The sequence below is a fragment of the Hyla sarda genome, chromosome 1 (assembly GCF_029499605.1).
Source record: "Hyla sarda isolate aHylSar1 chromosome 1, aHylSar1.hap1, whole genome shotgun sequence".
NCBI classification, from domain to species: Eukaryota; Metazoa; Chordata; class Amphibia; order Anura; family Hylidae; genus Hyla; species Hyla sarda.
In genome coordinates, this window is record NC_079189.1 from 40,224,342 (window position 1) to 40,250,760 (window position 26,419).

General features: G+C 43.7%; 1 protein-coding gene across 3 annotated transcripts in view; it reads left to right on the forward strand.

Annotated features, from left to right (window-relative positions):
* The window catches only part of REEP1 (receptor accessory protein 1), a 107,704-nt gene that overhangs the window by 26,535 nt on the left and 54,750 nt on the right, over positions 1–26,419 (forward strand). For all 3 annotated transcript variants that reach the window (XM_056554365.1, XM_056554356.1, XM_056554341.1), the window contains exons 2-5: positions 13,852–13,924; positions 23,169–23,245; positions 24,554–24,674; positions 25,473–25,586. In XM_056554365.1, coding sequence (XP_056410340.1) covers positions 13,852–13,924; positions 23,169–23,245; positions 24,554–24,674; positions 25,473–25,586 — 385 coding nt within the window. The remainder of the gene's footprint in view (positions 1–13,851; positions 13,925–23,168; positions 23,246–24,553; positions 24,675–25,472; positions 25,587–26,419) is intronic.

The following is a 26,419-nucleotide window of genomic DNA, read 5'->3' on the forward strand; positions in this document are numbered from 1 at the left end:
AATATTTTATATACATATTTGTTATCGACGCGTGCGTAAATATCCGAACTATTAAAATAAAATGTTAATGATCCCGTACGGTGAACAGCTTGAAAAATTAAAAAAATGTATTCAAAGTTTTATATAAGCAATGAGCCCTCATACCGCCGCTTATACGGAAAAATGAAAAAGTTATAGGGGGATTTTAAACGTACTAATTTGGTTAAACAGTTTGTAATTTTTTTTAAGTGCAACAGTAATAGAAAAGTATCTAGCCATGGGTATCATTTTAATCATATTGATCCTAAGAATAAAGAACACATGCCATTTTTACCGTAAATTGTACAGTGTGAAAACGAAACCTTCCAAACTTAGCAAAATTGCGGTTTTCTTTTTAATTTCCCCACACAAATAGTATTTTTTTTGGTTGTGCCATACATTTTATGGTAAAGTGAGTGATGGCATTACAACGGACAACTGGTCGCGTAAAAAACAAGCCCTAATACTAGTCTGTGGATGAAAAATATAAAAGAGTTATGATTTTTTGAAGGCGAGGAGGAAAAAACAAAAACGTAAAAATAAAATTGTCTGAGTCCTTAAGGCCAAAATGGGCTGAGTCCTTAAGGGGTTAAGGTCTGTCTGGAGATCTTCTCTCTGGAGGACTGGTCCTGTCTTGCAATAAACAACCCACTGACATAAATGGACACTGTGCAATGCTTAATTTCCCCTGTGGTGGCGCCAGTGGTGTATTATTAAGGTTTTCTGCTGGCCTAGGACCGGAAAGGCGGGCTAGTTTAAGGGGGGGTGCGGTGGTGGTGTTTACTTTACCAGCACCATCGTGTGCGGACAGGACAAAGTTATAGGTGACTTAAAGCTGCTGTCTCCTCCATTGTCTCCATTGGCCTATTAGTAAATATGTCACTGGGTAGCGGTGCACAAAAATGTTCCCCTTACTGCCAGGTTTCCACAGAGATTACATCTGATTGCTTGGGTTCTCAACATGAAGACACTTTGTGATCAACGTATTGTTATGGGACCATTCTATTGCGTAGAGAAGGTGGAGAACCTTGTTAAGTTTTAAAATGTACTGGTCATGTCAGATAAAATACATAATTCTCATCTATGCTATTCACTAGGCCATACTTATTCTTTACATGTCTTTTTTATGTGTCTAGCTTCTGTATTTGGCTCACAAATCCCTTCGTTCTGCTGCTCACTCCTTCTGACATCCACTGCTCAGTAAGGGGCAGGCCTGAGGCAAGCACTGAGCTGCCCTGACTAACCCTTTCTCCCTGAGTCTGCTGTGCTGTGCTGGGTGTCTCCATCCAATCACTGCAGTCTGCCCTGTAACCCCCTCCTCTCTGTTTTCATGCTGCAGTCTGATAGGGCAGGAATGAGCACAGGGGAGCGCTAGTCCCCCCCTCACTTTCCTGTTCCTTGCTTCAGCTGGGACAAAGATGATGCTGCAACCGGACAGGATTATGTTCTGAATGGTATGAAGACCCCCTAGTGGAAGACCCCTAGCCATGATTTCTATGAAAAGGAGATACATTTTTTTTTATGTATATTAGAAGTATATTAGAAAGGCTAAAGGCAAGATGTACAACATTTAAAACAATTTTGATTCTGACAGTGACCATTTAAATATATGTCTAAAAATATTATCCCCAAATATTGTTTATCACAGGACAGATTTCACATTTGTTTCAACTTGAATAAAACCGGTTCTTGTTAATGTACCAACTCCTATAGGTAAGACACTTATGTGTACAGTATATCTGTACAGTGGTCCCTCAAGTTACAATATTAATCGGTTCCAGGACGACCATTGTATGTTGAAACCATTGTATGTTGAGACCAGAACTCTATGGAAACCTGGTAATTGGTTCTGTAGCCACCAAAATGTCATCCAAAAATTAGAAAAAGTGAGGATTAAAGAAAAATAAGTAGATAACTAATGTAGATAAAGCAAATCCTTCCATATAAAAGTAATAAAGATCTACTGGGAGCTGTATATCACTGTCTGTTTCAGTGTTTTCCAACCAGGGTGCCTCCAGCTGTTGCAGAACTACAACTCCCAGCATGCCCGGACAGCCTTTGGCTGTCCGGGCATGCTGGGAGTTGTAGTTTTGCAACAGCTGGAGGCCCCCTCGTTGGGAAACACTGGTCTATGTAGAGGACAGGAGCTTCTTCAGGGTCCTGTACAGTACACACAATGTCGTAAAAAAGTAAAATGGAGCCGCCGTTACTTGGTGTCCAAAGGAGCAGCTAACCCTGGTACAGGTTAAAAGTAGTACAGAACATGTAATACCTCCCTGTACTGTAGGGGGCGCTACCAGACAGCCAATCAGTGCATACACTTTAGGACTACAGGGATTTTACCAGTGAAATGCCCATTCCGATTGGCTAGTTCTTCCAGCCATTGACACGTTTCACAGATTCCATAGCATTGTATGTTGAGTCTGGTTTCAAGTTACAATGGTCCAGAAAAGATCATTGTCTGTTGAAACTATTGTATGTTGAGGCCAATGTAAGTTGAGGGACCACTGTATTGCAGCAGAATATATCACTACCCGTAGTTAGTGACTTGCATATTATTTTCGAGATCACATCCGAACCTCCACTGTAATCCAAGTCATTGCCAATGTCGGGACTAGCAGAGTCACTCAGTGTTCAGGAAAGTGCTTATTAATCAGGTCACCGTGATTTCACCCAGTATATGACTAATCCTATTCTTGTAAATGGTGCCATGTATCACAGTCAGCATGTTGTGATCCAGTGCAGCATTTAGATGTTGGGTGTTTTTGTGCTCAGAGATGGATATAAAAATCTCGTTTCCAAGCGAGATGCTTTGTTGTGCCAGAGCGCTGCCTCGTATGAACTGCGGGGGCTGTCGGGCTAATCGCTGACTGTGACGATAACCTCTTATCTGGGGATGGCATGTGCCAGCTTATGGATCTCTGCTACATTAGCCATGCCTGCCTTAAATTCAGTTTGTACCGGGTTATATGTTGGCAAAAAAATTATATCTTGGGCACTGTCAGAATCAAAAACCTTTTATATCTTGTACATCTTGGCAAAAAAATTACCTTTCTAATATACTTAATAAAAAATGTTATCTCCTTTTTATAGAAATCATGGCTTATAAAAAAAAAGACCACTAGGGGTCCCCATACCTTTCAGAACATAATCCTGTCTGGCTGTAGCATCATCTTTGTCCCAGCTGAAGCACAGGCTGGGACAAAGTACAGTAAGTGAGGGAGGGACTAGCACTCTCGTGTGCTCACTCCAGTCCTATTAGACCGGAGCATGAAAACAGAGAGGAGGGGGCTACAGAACAGCCTGCAGTGATTGGATGAAGAGACCCAGCACAGCAGACTCAGGGAGGAAGTGAATGCATGGAGCATCAGAGCGATCTCAGTGTTTGCCTCGGACATGCCCCTTCTTGAGCAGTGGGTGCCAGAATGAGTGAGCACCAGAACAGAGGGATTTGTGAACCAAATACAGATGCTAGACACATAAGAAGACATTTAAAGTATCTGCATAACCTAGTGAGTAACAAATAGATGCATTATTTTTTTCTGTGATATGACAGGTGCGCTTTAAGGCCTATACTGTAGATCTGAGGGACTATGCTTCCCTCATGTTGACATTGAGCCCCCTATCTTAAAGTGTACTGTACCTGTCATCAACAAAAACTTTTCATATAATGTAGATAATACAATTTTATGTATATTTGTAATATACATTGGTTAAAAATGTGTATATTTATGGGTGAAAAATTGCTGTCCCTGCAGCTATTGTCTGTGAGTAGTCCAGATACAGGAAGTGTGGACAGGACAAGCAGGGCTCTGTGCAGGCTCCTGGGTTGTCAATTTTACTAATGTGTGAGCCAAGAGCGTATCACAGAGCCTCACTGCACAGAGCCCTACTTGTCCTCAGTGTACAGAGCCCTACTTGTCCTCAGTGTACAGAACCTTGCTTGTCCTCAGTGTACAGAGCCCTGCTTGTCCTCAGTGCACAGAGCCCTGCTTGTCCTCAGTGTACAGAGCCCTGCTTTTCCTCAGTGCACAGAGCCCTGCTTGTCCTAAGTGCACAGAGCCCTGCTTGTCCTCAGTGTACAGAGCCCTGCTTGTCCTCAGTGTACAGAGCCCTGCTTGTCCTCAGTGTACAGAGCCCTGCTTGTCCTCAGTGCACAGAGCCCTGCTTGTCCTCAGTGTACAGAGCCCTGATTGTCCTCAGCGTACAGAGCCCTACTTGTCCTCTGTGTACAGAGCCCTGCTTGTCCTCAGTGTACAGAGCCCCGCTTGTCCTCAGTGCACAGAGCCCCGCTTGTCCTCAGTGCACAGAGCCCCGCTTGTCCTCAGTGTACAGAGCCCTGCTTGTCCTCAGTGTACAGAGCCCTGCTTGTCCTCAGTGTACAGAGCCCTGCTTGTCCTCAGTGCACAGAGCCCTGCTTGTCCTCAGTGTACAGAGCCCTTATTGTCCTCAGCGTACAGAGCCCTACTTGTCCTCTGTGTACAGAGCCCTGCTTGTCCTCAGTGTACAGAGCCCCGCTTGTCCTCAGTGCACAGAGCCCCGCTTGTCCTCAGTGTACAAAGCCCTGCTTGTCCTCAGTGTACAGAGCCCTGCTTGTCCTCAATGTACAGAGCCCTGCTTGTTCTCAGTGTACAGAGCCCTACTTGTCCTCTGTGTACAGAGCCCTGCTTGTCCTCAGTGTACAGAGCCCCGCTTGTCCTCAGTGCACAGAGCCCCGCTTGTCCTCAGTGTACAGAGCCCTGCTTGTCCTCAGTGTACAGAGCCCTGCTTGTCCTCAATGTACAGAGCCCTGCTTGTTCTCAGTGTACAGAGCCCTTCTTGTCCTCAGTGTACAGAGCCCTGCTTGTCCTCAGAGTACAGAGCCCGTCTTGTCCTCAGCGTACAGAGCCCTTCTTGTCCTCAGCGTACAGAGCCCTTCTTGTCCTCAGTGCACAGAGCCCTGCTTGTCCTCAGTGTACAGAGCCCTGCTTGTCCTCAGTGTACAGAGCCCTTCTTGTCCTCAGTGTACAGAGCCCTGCTTGCCCTCAGTGTACAGAGCCCTGATTGTCCTCAGTGTACAGAGCCCATCTTGTCCTCAGCATACAGAGCCCTTATTGTCCTCAGTGCACAGAGCCCTGCTTGTCCTCAGTGTACAGAGCCCTGCTGGTCCTCAGCGTACAGAGCCCTTCTTGTCCTCAGTGCACAGAGCCATGCTTGTCCTCAGCGCACAGAGCCCTGCTTGTCCTCAGTGTACAATACAGAGCCCTGCTTGTCCTCAGTGCACAGAGCCCTGCTTGTCCTCAGTGTACAGTACAGGGCCCTGCTTGTCCTCAGTGTACAGAGCCCTTCTTGTCCTCAGTGTACTGTACAGAGCCCTGCTTGTCCTCACTGTACAGAGCCCTGCTTGTCCTCAGTGCACAGAGCCCCGCTTGTCCTCAGTGCACAGAGCCCCGCTTGTCCTCAGTGTACAGAGCCCTGCTTGTCCTCAGTGTACAGAGCCCTGCTTGTCCTCAGTGTACAGAGCCCTGCTTGTCCTCAGTGCACAGAGCCCTGCTTGTCCTCAGTGTACAGAGCCCTTATTGTCCTCAGTGTACAGAGCCTCAGTGCACAGAGTCCTGCTTGTCCTCAGTGTACAGAGCCCTGATTGTCCTCAGCGTACAGAGCCCTTCTTGCCCTCTGTGTACAGAACCCTGCTTGTTCTCAGTGCACAGAGCCCCGCTTGTCCTCAGTGCACAGAGCTCCGCTTGTCCTCAGTGCACAGAGCCCCGCTTATCCTCAGTGTACAGAGCCCTGCTTGTCCTCAGTGTACAGAGCCCTGCTTGTCCTCAGTGTACAGAGCCCTGCTTGTCCTCAGTGTACAGAGCCCTTCTTGTCCTCAGTGTACAGAGCCCTGCTTGTCCTCAGTGTACAGAGCCCTTCTTGTCCTCAGCGTACAGAGCCCTTCTTGTCCTCAGTGCACAGAGCCCTGCTTGTCCTCAGTGTACAGAGCCCTGCTTGTCCTCAGTGTACAGAAGCCCTGCTTGCCCTCAGTGTACAGAGCCTTGCATGTCCTCAGAGTACAGAGCCCTGCTTGTCCTCAGTGTACAGAGCTCGTCTTGTCCTCAGCGTAGAGAGCCCTTCTTGTCCTCAGTGCACAGAGCCCTGCTTGTCCTCAGTGTACAGAGCCCTGCTTGTCCTCAGTATACAGAAGCCCTGCTTGTCCTCAGTGTACAGAGCCCTGCTTGTCCTCACTGCACAGAGCCCCGCTTGTCCTCAGAGTACAGAGCCCTGCTTGTCCTCAGTGTTCAGAGCCCTGCTTGTCCTCATCGTACAGAGCCCTTCTTGTCCTCAGTGCACAGAGCCATGCTTGTCCTCAGCACACAGAGCCCTGCTTGTCCTCAGTGTACAGTACAGAGCCCTGCTTGTCCTCAGTGCACAGAGCCCAGCTTGTCCTCAGTGTACAGTACAGGGCCCTGCTTGTCCTCAGTGTACAGAGCCCTTCTTGTCCTCAGTATACAGAGCCCTGCTTGTCCTCAGTGTACAGAGCCCTGCTTGTCCTCAGTGTACTGTACAGAGCCCTGCTTGTCCTCACTGCACAGAGCCCTGCTCGTCCTCAGTGTACAGTACAGGGCCCTGCTTGCCCTCAGTGTACAGAGCCCTTCTTGTCCTCAGTATACAGAGCCCTGCTTGTCCTCAGTGTACAGAGCCCTGCTTGTCCTCAGTGTACTGTACAGAGCCCTGCTTGTCCTCACTGTACAGAGCCCTGCTTGTCCTCAGTGCACAGAGCCCTGCTTGTCCTCAGTGTTTAGAGCCCTGCTTGTCCTCAGTGTACAGAGCCCTGCTTGTCCTCAGTGTACAGAGCCCTGCTTGTCCTCAGTGTACAGAGCCCTGCTTGTCCACCCTCACTTCTTGTATTTGGACTCCTCATAGAGACACACAGGCAATAGCTGCAGGGACAAAATTTCAAAATTATTTTGCATAGAATTGTAGCATGAGTCGTGGGTTTTTGACAGCTCAGTTGATAGTGGATGGATTTGTGTGGCACCATATGAACCTCTGGTATCAACCTTGTATATGTTATTGATTTAGTGGTGTCATATTGTAGCTTGGGTGTGATACAGTAAATGAAGATGGACAACCCAGTGGTGTGGTGGTCATATTAGTGCTACTGGGATCTACAGAGAAGAAGAAGGGTGTAGCAGGACAGTGTAGGGATGATAGAATAGGATGCATACTCACAGTCAGGCAGCAGAAGCACTGAGAGCTAGGTCTTATCTTTTTGTATTATCTGTACATATGTATCTGATATATGACTTGCTTTGCAACATGTCACAGACTGCTTTTGCAAACTGTAGCTATGATTTGGGCAGGTAGAGGTCCGTGGCCACCATTTTGGGGTTCCATATGATATAACGTGGTCCAAAACACAAGTATCTGGGTATGAGGGTGTATATCACTGAAATATGGCATTTTGTTTTATTAGTGGCCCCTGCCTATTGCAGTGTTAGTGTTACTACGGTGCTGTGCCATCTTATCTCCTGACAGCTCTACTAAGCATTCTCCAAAGGTGTATGGTCCATCCTTTATAGTCGATGGCTGATAATGCAGCCTAGGAAGAAAAACAAACCTAGCCACCGTCCTAGAGACTTAAAGGGGTACTCCCGTGAAAAACATTTTTATTTTTTCAAATCAACTGCTAGAAAGTTATACAGATTTGTAAATAACGTCTATTAAAAAATCTTTATCCTTCCAGTACTTATCAGCTGTTGTATACTACAGAGGAAGTTGTATTGTTCTTTCCAGTCTGACCACAGTGCTCTTTGCTGACACCTCTGTCTGTGTCAGGAACTGTCCATAGTAGGAGCTATTCCCTATAGCAAACCTCTCCTGCTCTGGACAGTTCCTGACACCGACAGAGGTTGCAGCAGAGAGCACTGTGGTCAGAACTGAAAAGTACTACACAACTTCTTTTGTAGTATAATTATTTTATACTCAGGTGGAAAACAAATTATCAGAAAGTTAAACAGATCTGTAAATTACTTCTATTTAAAATAATCTTAATCCTTCCAGTACTTATCAGCTGCTGTATGGTCCAGAGGAAGTTGAATAGTTCTTTTCTGTCTGACCGCAGTGCTCTCTGCTGACACCTCTGTCCGTATCAGGAACTGTCCTGAGTTTGAGCTAATCCTCATAGCAAACCTCTCCTGCTCTGGACAATTCCTGGCACAGACAGAGGTGTCAGCAGAGAGCACTGTGGTCAGACAGAAAAGAACTATTCAACTTCCTCTGGACCATACAGCAGCTGATAAGTCCTGGAAGGATTAAGATTATTTTAAATAGAAGTAATTTACAGATCTGTTTAACTTTCTGATAACTTGTTTTCCACCTGAGTATCCCTTTAAGTAATGCAGTGCAACTTTGTTGGTGAATAGGAGTCACAGCTATCCAACCAAAGATAAGATCTTGGCACCCCCCAAAAAAATCTTTGTAGAAAAAAAAGTAATACCGTAAAAGCAAAAGGACTGTAGGTCAAACTTGGGAATCCAGGACATTAGAAATTCTTCACATTTCCTCATACATGTCCTAAGGAAGACGTACTTCAGAAATCATGGTTACTTATTGAAACACCACCACTTTTTCAGTCTTAACCTCCTTACTTTTCTATTATAGGGATTTTAGGTGGTAATGGTAAAGAAGTTTGGCTTTTGTATTGGCAATTGTAGTTCCTGAAGTATAGAACATACGGTATATAAAGTGGCATAAAACATAGAAAACCTCCCTGGTATAGATACAGGATTCCCAAAAGCAGTTATGATCTGAGGGTCCATCATATGACCAGGATAAACATGCACGTATTACCTGCGGCCTATGTCTCACCATTGCTGTTTATTGCTCTGTGGTTCATCAGTTCATTGCACCATTTACCTCTTTACTCCCATCTTCCGCCTTCACATGGTCACATAAGCTTCATTTATAGTGGGACCTCCATGGACTATTCCCTTCTCTGCTAAAATATGCATCACATGAGCACTGTACATGAAATATACATTACCTGCCAAGATTCTGTAGAGGGGGATAAATATAGCATCGAATTATTGAATTATTAATCATGGTCAACAGAAATATTAAAAATATTATGACCAATATGAATTGCCAAAAATATACAAACAATGCCATTCACCATATCTGGGCCCAACTATGTTCCCATATATGAGTTCCCATAGACTTGAATTGAGCATAGCTCCCATAGACTTGCATTGAGAAGACGGGGCGTGATGTCATGAGGGGGCGGGGCTATGACGTCACAAGCTGCCGTCTCCAGCGTTCGGAACAGTTTTTTCCAGACGCTGAGCAGCGCAGTACCCCTTTAAACACCAATGCCTATATCCAGGTGTACAGAGCAGACCCCCCATTGGAGTAAAAAAATGACAGACAATGGCCCTCATTTATTAAGAGTGTTGTGTAGGTTTCTTTGTGGGTTTTAATTCCCTACAATTTATTTTCCACGGTATTTACTAAGGTTTCCCTACATTTTCCACTTTCCCTACATTTTCCTTTTTTTACACATGCTCTGATCTGTAGGGTTTTCCTCAGGTCAAATCCGCCACATTTTATGTGGAAACCTTAGTAAATATGTTGGATTTTTGTGAAAATGTCGGGAACACACCCCTTTTTGGAGACCACGCCCCATTTTCCCAGCGGCCACGCCCCTTTTCCGGGTTTTCTTAGCAAAATGGAGAGTTAGTCTGGGTTTTTTCAATTCTGGCGCAAATCTGGCGCAGACAAAATTTCTGGCGCAGTGCGACAGAATCTGGCGCACAACCCGACAAAACATGTCGGGTTTGCAATAGTAAATGAGGGCCATTGAGTTTTGCTCTCCAGGACTTTTATTGGAGACTTGTCAAACATCATGGGTATTGTCTTGTCTAATCCACTTTGATTACTTCACACATTCCGCTACGTCTTATGTGTTTTTTCTCAAACTTCCTGACTTGGTGAAAATTCATTAAATTGAATCATTTTGATTCAATATGGACGCTTTGCCATGTTGTATCTTTCATATATCTTTCATATCATAACACATGTTTATATTGGTACCAAATAACCTGACGGGTTCTGCTTATTCCGTTATCCCTTTGTTATATCTGTCTGCATTTCCTTATCACATTGGCTCAGGGAGTCTCTTTGTTCTGTGAATGATTTATAATGCCTTTTTTCCTTGGCAGACACTGTATACTAGTGAAAAGGAAATACAGGAAATGGAAAACTAGAGATATTACATTCTTACTATATAATCATCCTGACGGCCCTGACACTTATCATGTCATTGTGAACCAACGAAAGGAACAGATTCGTAATGTTATGTATTTGTATAGAATTCCATGCATTGGGTAATGGTAAAGGCATTTACAGTATAAAGCTGCTATCTATGTACAAGAATATGTGGTAGGTCATGGAGATGATTTAGTGGGAGATCATGAGGGAAGTAACAGCAAGATCTGGAAGACCAAGAAAAATATGAGACAGAACAGCTCGTAGTAGTCCCAGAGTGTCACATGGCTAAGTGGCATTAACCGTGAATGTCCTTCTGTTAAATGGGTAATCCAGCTAAAAATGTAGTTTCTCCTATGTGCCCCGGCTGCCAGAATAAAAATAATAAGCTTAAAGTTTTTGGCCGCCACTCCCCCGTTTCAGCTGGAATGGCTCTCCCATCCTCTGGCCCCAGTCTCGCCCACTTTTGGGGCCCAAAACATCACAATGTGCTCAGCTAATCACTGGCTGGACACTGGTGGGCACTGGTCCAACCAGAGGTAAATACAAGATCCAATGAAGACATAAACAAGGCCCTTGGGCATCTTTATCCTTGTGGACCCCTTAAAGAGAAGGTTAAAGAGTTGAAAAATCCTTGCAGCAGGAATGGGCTTGGCACAGGTTAAACTTGCTTCAAGACAAGACTAGTGACAATGTGGCCAATATGTTGGAGGTATGCCTGACATTAGCTATATGTAGGCTCACAGGACTCATCAGGATGGGAAAGTGTGAGAGGAGCTGTGGATCTAATGTACACTTGGCTGAGTGAGACTCAGACCAACTTATCAGAAGGAACTTCAGTCTCTTCCCCCAGGCTATGGTGGTGGAGTTGGGACAACTTCTGCAGCTATTGGCCAGGATTCTTACTGTGAATAGATTCTTGCTTCTGCTATACACTACTATAATACTGCTCTCTATGTACAAGAATATAACTACTATAATCCTGTAGAATATGTCTACTAAATATAAACTGTGGATGTACATTTTGTACATAATATACAAAATAATATAGTGTTTTTGGATAGCTGGCTGCTACATGTCAGTAATAAGGCTCTAAATAGGAGGAGTTCAAGACAGCAATCCTGCACTCACCGCAGTAGTACGAGTCACACGGCTTCTCTCAGGGGACCTCCAGCAGACTGGCAGACGAAATCAGTGTAGGGCGGTTTCACGCACACAGGTAATGCGCTTCTTCCGGGCTCAAGGCACTTCGCCTCTGAGCGCCGCGCGCTGATTTTGTCTGCGGACGGAAGAAGCGCATTACCTGTGTGTGTGAAACCGCCAGCAGTTGCCTCCGAGCGTCCCACGCTGATTTGGTCTGTGGCCGGAAGAAGCACATTACCTGTGTGCGTGAAACCGCCGGCAGTCGCCTTTGAGCGCCCCACACTTATTTTGTCTGCCAGTCTGATGGAGTCTGATGAGAGTAGCTGTGTGACTCTACTGTGGTGAGTGCAGGATTGCTGTCTTGATCTCCTGCTATTTATTTCTGATTGTTCTCATTGTTTGATGTCCCAGCACCACCGTTAGATGAGTATTGCCCAAATACCTGCATTGTGTATCCTTTATCCAGAAGCTAATACCACCGGTTGTCTATATGATGGCAGTGCCGCTCTGATGTCTATTGTTTGTTCAGTAATAAGGCTCTGTTCACACTTGTTTTTAGTTTATATCAGAATTATGCATCAGTCATATTCCTATACATTTACCTCATAAGAGCCTTCAATTTAATCCCTGTATACAGTGGGGATCAAAAGTTTGGGCACCCCAGGTAAAAATTTGTATTAATGTGCATAAAGAAGCCAAGGAAAGATGGAAAAATCTCCAAAAGGCATCAAATTACAGATTAGACGTTCTTATAATATGTCAATAAAAGTTAGATTTTATTTCCATCATTTACACTTTCAAAATAACAGAAAACAAAAAAATGGCATCTGCAAAAGTTTGGGGACCCTGCAGAATTTATAGCATGCCTTCCCCCTTTGCAAAGCTGAGACCTGCCAGTGTCATGGATTGTTCTCAATCATCATCTGGGAAGACCAGATGATGTCAATCTCAAAGGTTTTAAATGGCCAGACTCATCTGACCTTGCCCCAACAATCAGCACCATGGGTTCTTCTAAGCAGTTGTCTAGAAATCTGAAACTGAAAATAGTTGACGCTCACAAAGCTGGAGAAGGCTATAAAGAAGATAGCAAAATGTTTTCAGATGTCAATATCCTCTGTTCGGAATGTAATTAAGAAATGGCAGTCATCAGGAACAGTGGAAGTAACAGCAAGATCTGGAAGACCAAGAAAAATATCAGACAGAACAGCTCGCAGGATTGTGAGAAAAACAATTCAAAACCCACGTTTGACTGCACAATCCCTCCAGAAAGATCTGGCAGACACTGGAGTTGTGGTACACTATTCCACTATAAAGAGATACTTGTACAAATATGGTCTTTATGGAAGAGTCATCAGAAGAAAACCTCTTGTACGTCCTCACCACAAAAATCAGCATTTGAACTTTGCAAATGAACATATAGACAAGCCTGATGCATTTTGGAAACAATGAGCAACGTTTGGAGAAGAAGGGGAACAGAATTGAATGAAAAGAACCTCTGTCCAACTGTTAAGCATGGGGGTGGATTAATCATGCTTTGGGGTTGTATTGTAGCGTTGGCACAGGGAACATCTCACGAGTAGAAGGAAAAATAGATTCAATAAAATTTCAGCAAATTTTGGATGCTAACTTGATGCCATCTGTGAAAAAGCTGAAGTTAAAGAGAGGATGGCTTCTACAAATGGATAATGATCCTAAACACACCTCGAAATCCACGGGGGATTACATCAAGAGGCGTAAACTGAAGGTTTGGCCATGGCCTTCTCAATCTCCTGACCTCAACATAATTGAAAATCTATGGATAGACCTTAAAAGAGCAGTGCGTGACAGACAGCCCAGAAATCTCAAAGAACTGGAAGACTTTTGTAACGAAGAATGGGCAAAGATACCTCAAACAAGAATTGAAAGACTCTTGGCTGGCTACAAAAAGCGTTTACAAGCTGTGATACTTGCCAAAGGGGGCAGTACAAGATATTAACTCTGCAGGGTGTCCAAACTTTTGCAGACATCTAACTTTAGTTGACATATTATAAGAATGTCTAATCTGTAATTTGATGCCTTTTGGAGATTTTTCCATCTTTCCTTGGCTTCTTTATGCACATTAATACAAATTTTTACCTGGGGTGCCCAAACTTTTGATCCCCACTGTCGTTATTTAGTAGCATACTAAAGCCATTGATTCCCATTGTAAAAAAAAAAAAAAATAAATAAATGTATACTACACAGTAATTTTTTACTGTATACAACTACAGCATTTAATAAAAAAAAGCTTAACAGGTAACAATTTTTAATACAGTAGAATCGAATAGGGCACTCTTGGCAAATGCTGGCCGCATAGGTGCCTGTGGATATGTCTGGTGTATGTGCTGAGGACATATAAACAGAACAAGGGGTTAACAGAGCAAATCAGAGATTTTGGAGCATTGCTGAGATGTAGTAAATGTTTGTGTCTGTCTCTTTCAGGCTAATATTTGGCACTCTCTACCCCGCATATTACTCCTACAAAGCTGTGAAATCTAAGGACATTAAGGAATATGTAAGTATTATGAATAAAATGCTTCTTATTGGGGAGAGTTGGGTACCATAATAACCTTACTTTTTATCTGATTATCATTCATTAAAACATCACCATGTAAATCTGAACCATTTTATGTGTGTTAGAGGGCCATAGGGGGCAGTGCATGTCACAGGGATTTAGAGAATACCAAACTGAGGATGCCTGTGCCATGTTCTGCCCCTTAGGACCTGCACTAGACATTACGCACTATTTAAAGGGGTTCTCCACTGCCCTGCCTTCCGGAGCTCCGCTCGCAGCGTCCGGAAGTTTATTACTCCGAACGCTGTGTGTGGGCTTCCGTGTTCGAGGCCGCCCCCTCGTGACGTCACGCCCGCCCCCTCAACGAAAGTCTATGGGAAGGGGGAGCGACCGCTGTCACGCTCCCTTCCCATAGACTTTCGTTGAGGGGGCTGGCGTGACGTCACGAGGGGGCGGGCCTGATGTCACGAGGGGGCGGGCGTGACGTCACGAGTGGGCGGCCTCAAACACGGAAGCCCGCACACAGTGTTCGGAGTAATAAACTTCCGGACGCTGCGAGCGGAGCTCCGGAAGGCAGGGCAATGGAGAACCCCTTTAAATTTTGCCTGGAGTGTTCTTTTATATATGTTGTACATGTGCACTGTCATGAGAATTTTTTTTTTTATATGTTTTATATTATTATTTTTTTATATTTTATAGACATAGGAAACGTTTTGATTGGTCACCAGAATGAGCCGGGAGAAGTGCGCACTTAGCACGTTCTCTACCGATTCTCTGTCACATGACCTGGTTTAACTCATAGAAGTCTATAGGGCCATCCAGGTCTCAAAGACAAAGAACAGTGAGAGAAATGTCTGTCTCTTCTCTCCCTGCTTGTTCTCATCATCGTTCAGAGTCTAAACATTCAGACCCCATCACAAGGACATGTCAAAAGTGCTTTTTTATTGACTGGTACGCTTTAAAGCCGGCGCCGGGAGCTTGCGACTTCATTGCCCCGCCCCCTCGTCATGTCACACCCCACCCCCTCAATTGCAAGTACATCCTTTTTAAGTTGTCCTTAAAGGGGTATTCCAGGAAAAACCATTTTATATATATATATATATATATATATATATATATCAGTTGGCTCCAGAAAGTTAAACAGATTTGTAAATTACTTCTATTAAAAAGTTGAGTTGTTCTTTTCTCTCTGGCAACAGTGCTCTCTGCTGACATCTCTGCCTGTCTTGGGAACTGCGAAGAGTAGAAGAGGTTTGCTATGGGGATTTGCTTCTACTCTGGACAGTTCATGAGACAGGTGTCACCAGAGAGCACTTAGACAGAAAAGAACAACTCAACTTCAGCAGCTCATAAGTACTGAAAGGATGAAGATTTTTTTTAATAGAAGTCATTTACAAAATTGTTTAACTTTCTGGAGCCAGTTGATGTATAAAAAAAAAAGTTTTTTTCCTGGATAACCCCTTTAAACCATGAATGGGTACCTTGATCTCCACTGAAAACCCCAACCATTCTGGTTGTGTCAAAGTTCCTGTCAGCTTTCAGCCCACCTACATTGTGTCTCTGACAGGGTAGGTTCTACCACAGCCTGGTCCTGCCTATAAGTTATTCCATCTATACGTTATTCACAGGGTTGCACCAGTGATTTAGCTGATGAATCACAACATCAGGTCCTTTCATGGATTCCAAATACCCACAGCTGCCGATATGCAGTGTACACTGCTTTACCTACTCGCTTATATACCCAACTACCAGCCATGACAGTGACAACCTGAAATGTGCACTGTCAGATACAAAAAGCTTTGACATGTTGTAAAGCATGGATAACCAATAGATTTTGCAATTGCTTTCATTAGAAAATTTTCAGTATTTAATTCTGAAAACGCCAGTCAAACAACTGTCCCCCCCTGCCTGCTTGGACACATACTAGTCCTGCTGTGTCCATGCATCATCACCTATGTCATGGACACACTTCCTTGATTGACAGCTGTGAGCGCAGGGCTCACAGCTGGACAAACAATCCTCCCACTGTCATCTTGTGTCCCGCTACTGTCAGTGAGGACAAGCTGGGAGTTGTAGTTTTGCTAATGCTAGGGGAGATGTGAGCAGACAGCATACTGAGGGAGGGGGCGGAGACCTGCACAGTGAGGCCACGCCCCCTCCCTGTGAGAGGAATTCAGACTAGTGAGCTAAATTAAAAGTGTAATAAAAAAATAAATAAAGGTGCTAGACACATAAAAATTTGATGTACATGGTCAGGATTAGGTACTGAGTGATATATTTAAAAAAAATTGTTTTGTTGGATCTGATGGGTACCCTTTAAGTGCCACAATGCTGCCTCTATGTCAGTGAGAGCCCGGAGTGGGCCTGCTCTTCCTCCTATGACCATCATCTAGGGAAACCATTGATCCTACTGCTGTACTGGGCCCCTCTCTTCCATAGAGCCTCATAGCAGCTATGAACACCTGTATTGTATCCCTTAAGTTTTTATGCAGAATCCACTGCAGCTCTGAGTGTCACATAAGATAGGTCGGTGTCATCATGTCTCTCCAGGCTCCTCCACTTTTATATGTGTGCAGAGAGATAACGCACAGATGCATGTGAGTTACTGATAACTCCACTATTTAGTCTCCCAGTAGCGGAACTACTATAGAAAAAAATAACATTTCTGCAGTGGGTTATGTAGAAACTTGTGACTCTGCCCTTGGCATGGAAACTGTTAATTAAACATTACTGAAATTGCAGAAAAGCCAGCATATGACCCACATAGCAAAAGAGAAAACCACATGTAAGATGGAAAAATCCATTTAAAGACCAAAGGAAAGAGAAGTACGTTTGCTTTAGGGAAAAAAATCTAATAAATGTTCCATAACATTCAGCAACAATTAGACCGTCTGTTCCCACTTTAGTTCATAATGTGTTATAATACACACGGCCAGATATGCTGGATATACACTGGCCTATCCTGAGGCAAGATCCAAGACCCATCTAAAGGAAATACCCCTAGGTAGCCATATCCAAGAAAATATAGACATATCTGATGCTTGCAGGCTTGGACTGTCCCAATATAGTACAAGAAGAACCTCCTGTGGGTCTGGGCACTGTCTTAAAGGGGTTATCCAGTAAAAAACTTTCTTTATATATCAACTGGCTCCAGAAAGTTAAACAGATTTGTAAATTACTTCTATTAAAAAATCTTAATCCTTTCAGTACTTATGAGCTTCTGAAGTTAAGGTTTTTCTTTTCTGTCTAAGTGCTCTCTGATGACACGTGTCTCGAGAAACGACCAGTTTAGAAGCAAATCCCCATAGCAAACCTCTTCTAAACCGGGCGGTTCCCGAGACACGTGTCATCAGGGAGCACTTCCCAGCTTGTGAAAATGGTCTTTATGGAGATTTCAGAAACGGATGAGCTCTCTGTGCTATGCTACATTTTTGGCCCTATGCCTTGCACATTTTTATTGGACAATGGCCAAACCTACAGCATTTGAATTACAAATAGCACATATCACACCCTAAGATGAATACAGACCGACCCCATATCCTAATACAACGCAAGCCCTTAAAATTAAAGGGGTTATCCAGGAAAAAATTTTTTTTTATATCAACTGGCTCCAGAAAGTTAAACAGATTTGTAAATTACTTCTATTAAAAATCTTAATCCTTCCGATAATTATCAGCTGATGAAGTTGAGTTGTTCTTTTCTGTCTGGCAACAGTGCTCTCTGCTGACATCTCTGCTTGTCTCGGGAACTGCACAGAGTAGAAGAGGTTTGCTATGGGGATTTGCTTCTACTCTGGACCCGAGACAGGTGTCAGAGAGCACTTAGACAGAAAAGAACAACTCAATTTCAGCAGCTCATAACTACTGAAAGGATTAAGATTTTTTAATAGAAGTAATTTACACATCTTTCTGGAGCCAGTTGAAATATAAAATTTTTTTTTTCCTGGATAACCCCTTTAACCCCTTAAGGACCAGGCCAATTTTCACTGTAGGACCAGAGCGTTTTTTGCACATCTGACCACTGTCACTTTAAGCATTAATAACTCTGGGATGCTTTTACTTTTCATTCTGATTCCGAGATAGTTTTTTCGTGACATATTCTACTTTATGTTAGTGGTAACATTTTGTCGATACTTGCATCAATTGATACTTGCATCAATTCCAAAATTTGATGAAAAAATTTAACATTTTGCATTTTTCTAACTTTGAAGCTCTCTGCTTGTAAGGAAAATAAACATTCTAAATAAATAATATTTTTATTGACATACACAATATGTCTACTTTATGTTTGCATCATAAAGTTGACGTGTTTTTATTTTTGGAAGACACCAGAGGGCTTCAAAGTTCAGCAGCAATTTTCCAATTTTTCACCAAATTTTCAACATCGGAATTTTTCATGGACCAGTTCAGGTTTGAAGTGGATTTAAAGGGTCTTCATATTAGAAATACCCCACAAATGACCCCATTATAAAAACTGCACCCCCCAAAGTATTCAAAATGACATTCAGTAAGTGTGTTAACCCTTTAGCTGTTTCACAGTAGACCCAGTTTTTGAATTTTTACAAGAGGTAAACGGAAAAAAATCCTCTCAAAATTTGTAACCCAATTTCTCTCGAGTATGGAAATACCTCATATGTGTATGTCAAGTGTTCAGTAGAGGCGCAGTAGAGGGCTCAGAAGGGAAGGAGCGACAATGGGATTTTGGAGAGTGAGTTTTTCTGAAATGGTTTTTTGGGGGCATGTCACATTTAGGAAGCCCCTATGGTGCCAGAACAGCAAAAAAAAAAAAACACATGGCATACTATTTTGGAAACTACACCCCTCAAGGAATGTAACGAGGGGTACAGTGAGCCTGAACACCCCACAGGTATTTCACGACTTTTTGTTAAAGTCGGATGTGTAAATGAAAAAATAATTTTTTTCCCTAAAATGCAGGTTTTTCCCCAAATTTTACATTTTTAAGGGGTAATAGGAGAAAATTACCCCCGAAATTTGTAACCCCATCTCTTCTGAGTATGGAAATACCCCATGTGTGGACGTCAAGGGCTCTGCTGGCGCACTACAATGCTCAGAAGAGAAGGAGCGCCATTAAGCTTTTGAAAAGGGAATTTGTTTGGAATGGAAGTCGGGGGCCATGTGCGTTTACAAAGCCCCCCGTGGTGCCAGAACAGTGGACCCCCACATGTAACCCCATTTTGGAAACTACACCCCTCACAGAATTTAATAAGGGGTGCAGTGAGCATTTACACCCCACTGGTCCACTGTTCCAAAAATCTGTCAGACCCCTGTGGGGCATAAATGCTCACTGTACCCCTCATTACATTACATGAGGGGTGTAGTTTCCAAAATGGGGTCACATGTGGGTATTTATTTTTTTGCGTTTATGTCAGAACCGCTGTAAAATCAGCCACCCCTGTGCAAATCACCAATTTAGGCTTCAAATGTACATGGTGCGCTCTCACTCCTGAGCCTTGTTGTGCGCCCGCAGAGCATTTTACGCCCACATGTAGGGTATTTCCATATTCAGGAGAAATTGCGCTACAAATTTTGGGGGTCTTTTTTTCCTTTTACCTCTTGTGGAAATAAAAAGTATGGGGCAACACCAGCATGTTAGTGTAAATTATTTTTTTTTTTACACTAACAGGCTGGTGTAGACCCCAACTTTTCTTTTTCATGAGGGGTAAAAGGAGAAAAAGCCCCCCAAAATTTGTAGTGCAATTTCTCCCGAGTACGGAAATACCCCATATGTGGCCCTAAACTGTTTCCTTGAAATACGACAGGGCTCCGAAGTGAGAGAATGCCATGCGCATTTGAGGACTAAATTAGGGATTGCATAGGGGTGGACATAGGGGTATTCTACGCCAGTGATTCCCAAACAGGGTGCCTCCAGCTGTTGATAAACTCCCAGCATGCCTGGACAGTCAATGGCTGTCCGGAAATGCTGGGAGTTGTTGTTTTGCAACAGCTGGAGGCTCCGTTTTGGAAACACTGCCGTACAATACGCTTTTCATTTTTATTGGGGGGGGGGGACAGTGTAAGGGGATGTATATGTTGTGTTTTACCCTTTATTTTGTGTTAGTGTAGTGTAGTGTTTTTAGGGTACATTCACACTGGCGGCGGTTTACAGTGAGCTTACCGCTAGGAGTAGGTGCTGCGGTGAAAAATTTGCCGCAGCTCATACTTGAAGCAGGAAACTTCACATGGGGGGGGGGGGGGCAAACCTCCAGCTGTTTCAAAACTACAACATGCAGCATGTACTGACAGACCGCGGATGCTGGGAGTTGTACTTTTGCAACAGCTGGAGGCACACTGGTTGGAAAACCTTCAGTTAGGTTCTGTTACCTAACTCAGTATTTACCAACCAGTGTGCCTCCAGCTGTTGCAAAACTACAACTCCCAGCATGTACTGATCGCCGAAGGGCATGCTGGGAGATGTAGTTATGCTGGAGGTACACAACTACAACTCCCAGCATGCCGAGACAGCTGTTTGCTGTTAGGGCATGCAGGGATTTGCAGTTTTGCAACATCTGGAGGGCTACAATTTAGAGATCTCCAAACTGTGGACCTCCAGCTGTTGCAAAACTACAAATCCCAGCATACCCTGACAGCAAACTGCTGTTTGGGCATGCTAGGAGTTGCAGTTTTGCAACATCTGGAGGGCCACAGTTAGAAATCACTGGCAGTGATCTCCAAACTGTTGCAAAACTACAAATCCCTGCATGCCCTAACAGCTGTCTGGGCATGCTGGGAGTTGTAGTTTTGTAACATCTGGAGGGTTACAGTTTAGAGACCACTGTATAGTGGTCTCAAACTGTACCCTCCAGATGTTGCTTCCCGGCTTCCGTCGGATCCAGGGAGCCTGCCGCACGACATCGCCGGACTCCGATCTCCTCGGGGTAAGTGGACGTCGATGCCGGTCCTCTGTCGGTTCCCCGTTCTGCCCCGCCTATTGTGGGTGGGCAGAACGGGGAAACCAAAAGTAAAGCCCCCGTCCCCGATCTGCTATTGGTGGTCGCGTCTAGACCACCAATAGCAGGGATAGGAGGGGTGGCACCCCTGCCACCTCACTCCTATGCCTTCAGGGGGATCGTGGGTGTCTTGGACAACAGCGATCCCCGTTATATTCCGGGTCACCGCAAATTCACTTGCGATTTGCGGCGATCGACGACATGGGGGGCGTCTGATGACCCCCCTGGGCATTTGCGCGGGGTGCCTGCTGATAGATATCAGCAGTCGCCCCAGTCCGGTCCCTGCCCGGCGCGGCAGGGACCGAAATTCCCATGGGCGGACAGGTACGCCCTTGGTCCTTAAGTACCAGGGAGCAAAGGCGTACCTGTACGCCCTTGGTCCTTAAGGGGTTAATACAGACCCCAGCTCAGATCACATAAGTGAATACAGACCTCTGTCCAGTACAAGACTCCCTATACTAACTTTCTCAGACTCATTCAATAAATACAGACCTTAGATCAGACCTCATAAGTAAATATAGACTCCAGATTAGACTGCTATATACAGATCAACGACAAGACCCCCTAAACAAACTTTGTTAGATTCCTTAAATAAATACAAACCCTAGACAATACCTTACACATAAATACAGACCCTAGACCAGACCCCTATATACAGACCACAGACCAAAACCTGTGGTGCTAGAACAGACATCACAAGTAAATATAGACTCCAGATTAGACTCCTATGAACAGACCACAGACAAGACCCCTTAAACAAACTTCCTCAGGCCCCTTTGTACAGATCACAAGTTAAATAGGTATATATAACTGGTGCAAAAAAAGACTCAATAAGTCGAGAACCCCAATGATGGCTGAACCTTCAGGGCTAGGGCACAGCATGCACTCCATAGTCACTGATAAGAATACCCATCTGCATAATTCAGAGATACTAAAACCTCCAGGTTATGCAGATATGACCCATTGATACTCAGGAATGGATCTTTGCTTCTAATTGTAATGTCTGTATTCCATGTTTTTCGGTGTTGGTGTGTATTCACATCTGATTTTCTTGCCTGACCAGTTTTTGCATTTTGTGTGCTTTGGTCAGGATAGTCTTTCCAGCCAAAAGGCTCCCGGGTGGGGTTATTTAGACCCCAACTCTGATGGTATTCCTGGCTGCTAATTGCACTTTTCATAGCACCTTAGTCTGTCCACATATTTTCTAAATTCAGTCATGGCTTCTTATCTTGTATTCGTGTGTCTAGATTGTAGCTTTGTTATGTTTGTACTTTGCTCAGAGTTTTAGTGTTATGCTTTGTATATATTTAGTGTACCTTGTTTAGGCCCGTGTTCATATTTTATTCTGTTATCAGTCCTGTATAGTTCTTGTTCTCAGTCCAGTGTTCAGTATTTAGTATTCCTGTTTAGTATCTTGACCTGTATTTCTCCATGTTAGGAGTTTGGCTTTTGAAGTATTTCTTGGAGTCTGTTTAGACTATCTGGTTCTCAGTTCAGTGTTTGATATTTAGTATTCCTGTTAAGAATCTTTACCTGTATTCCTCTATGTTATGGAGTTTGGCTTTTGAAGTTTTTCTTGGAGTCTGTTTAGACTATCTGGTTCTCAGTTCAGTGTTTGATATTTAGTATTCCTGTTAAGAATCTTGACCCGTATTCCTCTATGTTATGGAGTTTGGCTTTTGAAGTTTTTTTTGTAGCTGTCCAGTGTGAATTGTGTTCTAGTTATCCTGACCTGTATGGTGTCTGACCATCAGTTAACCCCTTCACACCCTGCATATCCAAGTCCTGTTTAGCAGTGTTATTATCTTGTTATCCAGTCATGTTCATATAATCATATTTACTATTTACATTGTCTCTGATTCCTGAACTGATTGTCAGTATGCAATATCTTGTTTGGATATTTCTGTTTGTTGCTATTAAGCATTCCTGCTGTGTCTTAGATCCTTAGTCCTGTTTGGTTATTGTGTTAACTCCTCGTGTTCTTGACATGTACCCCGACCTTGTACAGTCAGTTTATTAGTTTGGACTCTGATGCCCCAGCACATTAGCACAGTGTATGGACCGTCTTAGTCGGATATGCAATAGGAAGGGACAGGGGCTGTAGGTGAGATTAGAGCATCAGCGCTTCCCTGTCATACATGATGTGTTCATGACACTAATGATCACTGATCACGTTATGTTACAGAGCCCCTGAACCCCTTTATGTTGGGGATGTAGTGTTTGCTGTATACAGCACAAATTGCAATATCTGATATCTCTGTTTTTTGTAATTTCCAGGTAAAATGGATGATGTACTGGATCATATTTGCACTTTTTATGACATTAGAAACATTTACAGACCTATTCCTTTGCTGGTAAGTTCATCATTTGTGGATTTTTTTTTAGAGTGTGAATTATTCATAGCATGAAAATCCAAGGAAGGCACCTTCACACCACGTTTTCAGCTTCTGGCTGCCAAATCCAGCAGGTGGATTTAAAAACTGTCTGCTCCTGTATCCCTGCTGGACCCGCGTTGTACCCCATTCAATACAAAGAGCTAGTGTCAGCTAGTAACTCCAGTCGGGTCATTTTCTGACCATATGCGGCTTTTTGGCTGGACTGAAAAACACCATCTTCACTCCATGTGGTGTCCAAATAATACAACCATACAATGAATAAAGTATTATTTTGCAAAGGATTAAAGGGGTAACATTTCTCCTTGAGGAGGGTACCAAATTGGTGGTGGAAAACCTTTTTTTTTTCTTTTTTCTTTTTTCTTTCTTTTTTGATCAACTGGTGTCAGAAAGTTAAACAGATTTGTAAATGACTTCTATTAAAAAATCTTTACTCTTCCAGTACTTATTAGCAGCTCTATGCTACAGAGGAAATTCTTTTATATTTGAATTTCTTTTTTTGTCTTGTCCAAAGTGCTCTCTGCTGACACCTGATGCCCGTATCAGGAACTGTCCAGAGCAGGAGAAAATCCCCATAGCAAACCTATGCTGCTCTGGACAGTTCCTGACACGGACAGAGGTGTCAGCAGAGAGCAGGGTGGACAAGACAAAAAAGAAATTCAAAAAGAAAAGAATTTCCTCTGTAGCATACAGCTGCTTATACGTACTGAAAGGATTGAGATTTTTAAGTATAAGTAATTTACAAATCTGTTTAACTTTCTGGCATCAGTTCATTAAAAAAAAAAGTTTTCCACCAGAGTACCCCTTTAAGCTATGTTTACACTGTGTAAAATACGGTATTTTATTTACACGCCGATTTTCCTGGAAAATGTGTCCAAGATATTTAAATTGCATCCGCATTGTGTTGGAAATCTGCTTGTAAGTTAAAATATGAGCAGACAAATTTACATTGTGTGTGTTTTGGGGTTCTTGCTCCACTTCATTACAGGGCAAGAACCCCATAACTGCTGTCTACAGATACGTGATCCTTACTTTTGTAGAAGATTCTGGCTTGGCTAACAAATTCCTGTTCTAGATCTGGTAGCATAAAATGATGTACAGAATACGTAAAGAAAACTGTCACCGGTACAAATATCATCAGGTTCTTGAAGAATATATTTCAGATGCAGTAATACAGAGTAGACAATAGCTGTTGCCTCATCATAATGTTTTACTAGTTGGTATTTTACTGTATATAGAAGGCACTAAATGTTTTCTTGCATCTCTTAGGTTTCCATTTTACTACGAGCTAAAAATTGCTTTTGTGGCCTGGTTACTGTCTCCCTACACGAAAGGATCAAGCCTTCTATATAGAAAATTTGTGCACCCCACTCTATCCTCAAAAGAAAAGGTACAGTATAAAACTGGATATTTGGGATAGATAGATACATAGATAGGCGAAAAGACAGACAAGAGACAGACAGACCCAAGATAGATAATTATAATAATAATAATTATTATTATTATTAAAGTACTGTTTTTTTTTGTAAATCAGCTGACCGTGACCTTAAAGGAAATATCCAGTGCTGAAAAACTTATCCCCTATCCTAAGGATAGGGGATAAGTTTTAGATCGCAGGGGGATCCGACAGCTAACCCCCCCCCCCCCCCCCCCCTGCGAGCTCCTGTACGGGGCTTCGGCAGCCTGTGGGAAGGGGGCGTGTTGACCACCGCTGACACGCCCCCTCAATACGCTGCCTTCAGTAATCTCCGGCTCTGCCATAGCGATGTATTGAGGGGGCGTGTCGGCCGCTGCTTCATGTGATGGTCGACACCCGCTATCTGGCCAGCGAGCCGGGGCCCCGTACAGGAGATCGTGGGGGGCCCCAGCGGTCAAACCCCCCCCCCAAGCTCTGAAACTTATCCCTTATCCTTAGGATAGGGGATACGTTTTTCAGCACTGGACTACCTCTTTAAGTGACCCATTAAAAGTTAGCTGCTGCAGAACCTCTTTGACAGCCACCCTTTTCCAATGAGTGCCATTGTCCTTCCCAGACACAGGCAGAGAGCCACCACCCTGCCTGCAGTAGCAGTGTAATATCCAGGACATGGGCTCCTAAGTAGCAGTAGCAGGCAGCCCTGACTCCCCCTTCCAGGATAGGAATATAATTTAATTTTATTGGCATAAAAAGCATTTTCATTCACTTTAGGAAATTGACGAGTGTCTTGTCCAAGCGAAAGATCGCAGTTACGATGCCCTGGTACATTTTGGCAAGAGAGGTCTCAATGTTGCGGCCACAGCTGCGGTCACAGCTGCTGCTAAGGTAATTAATGATTACATGTATAGTAAAGTTAAAACGTTAAAATACAATAAAACGTTCAAAGGAATAGTACGTTTTCTCTACAAATGTGGTGATCTAGGGAAAATTATTATTATTATTTTTTTTTTTACTTTGTTGTGTTATATGCAAAAATAACAAGGAACAATTTGTACAGCTCACTTTTTGGCTGTGCTGTGCAGGCTAGGAGTGAGTCAGCAGAGTCACTTCCATGTCATTGGAGGAATTGGTTGCAATGGCAGATGACAAAACTATTATGTTTATTAGGAAACAACTGCTGCAGAAATATGCAGATTGGTTACACTCAGTTGCATATGAATGCACAAAATTAATAAAAAGGTCATGACAGGGGACTTTATTGAATGCCGTATAAAAACCTGTCACATTTTTTCTAAAATAACATAGATGCCAACATACCATAAGTATCCAGTGAAAAATGTCCCCAAAAGAGTCCATCTGGTATACAGTATTATTAAAGTGGTACTCCGTCCCTAGACATCTTATCCCCTATCCAAAGGATAGGGGATAAGATGTCAGATCGCGGTGGTCCCGCCGCTGGGGACCCCCGGGATCTCAGCTGCAGCACCCACCTTTTGCAGCTTCCGGAAATGCTGGAGGCTTCGGCTCCCGACCACGGTGACGTGAGATCATGACGGTCCCCGTGTGACGTCCCGCCCCGCCCCTCAATGCAAGTCTATGGGAGGGGGCGTGACAGCCGTCACGCCCATTCCCATAGACTTGCATTGAGGGGGCGGGGCCTGACGTCACACAGGGGAGGAGTCGTGACGTCACGATCCCCCGTCACCGTGGTCGTGAGG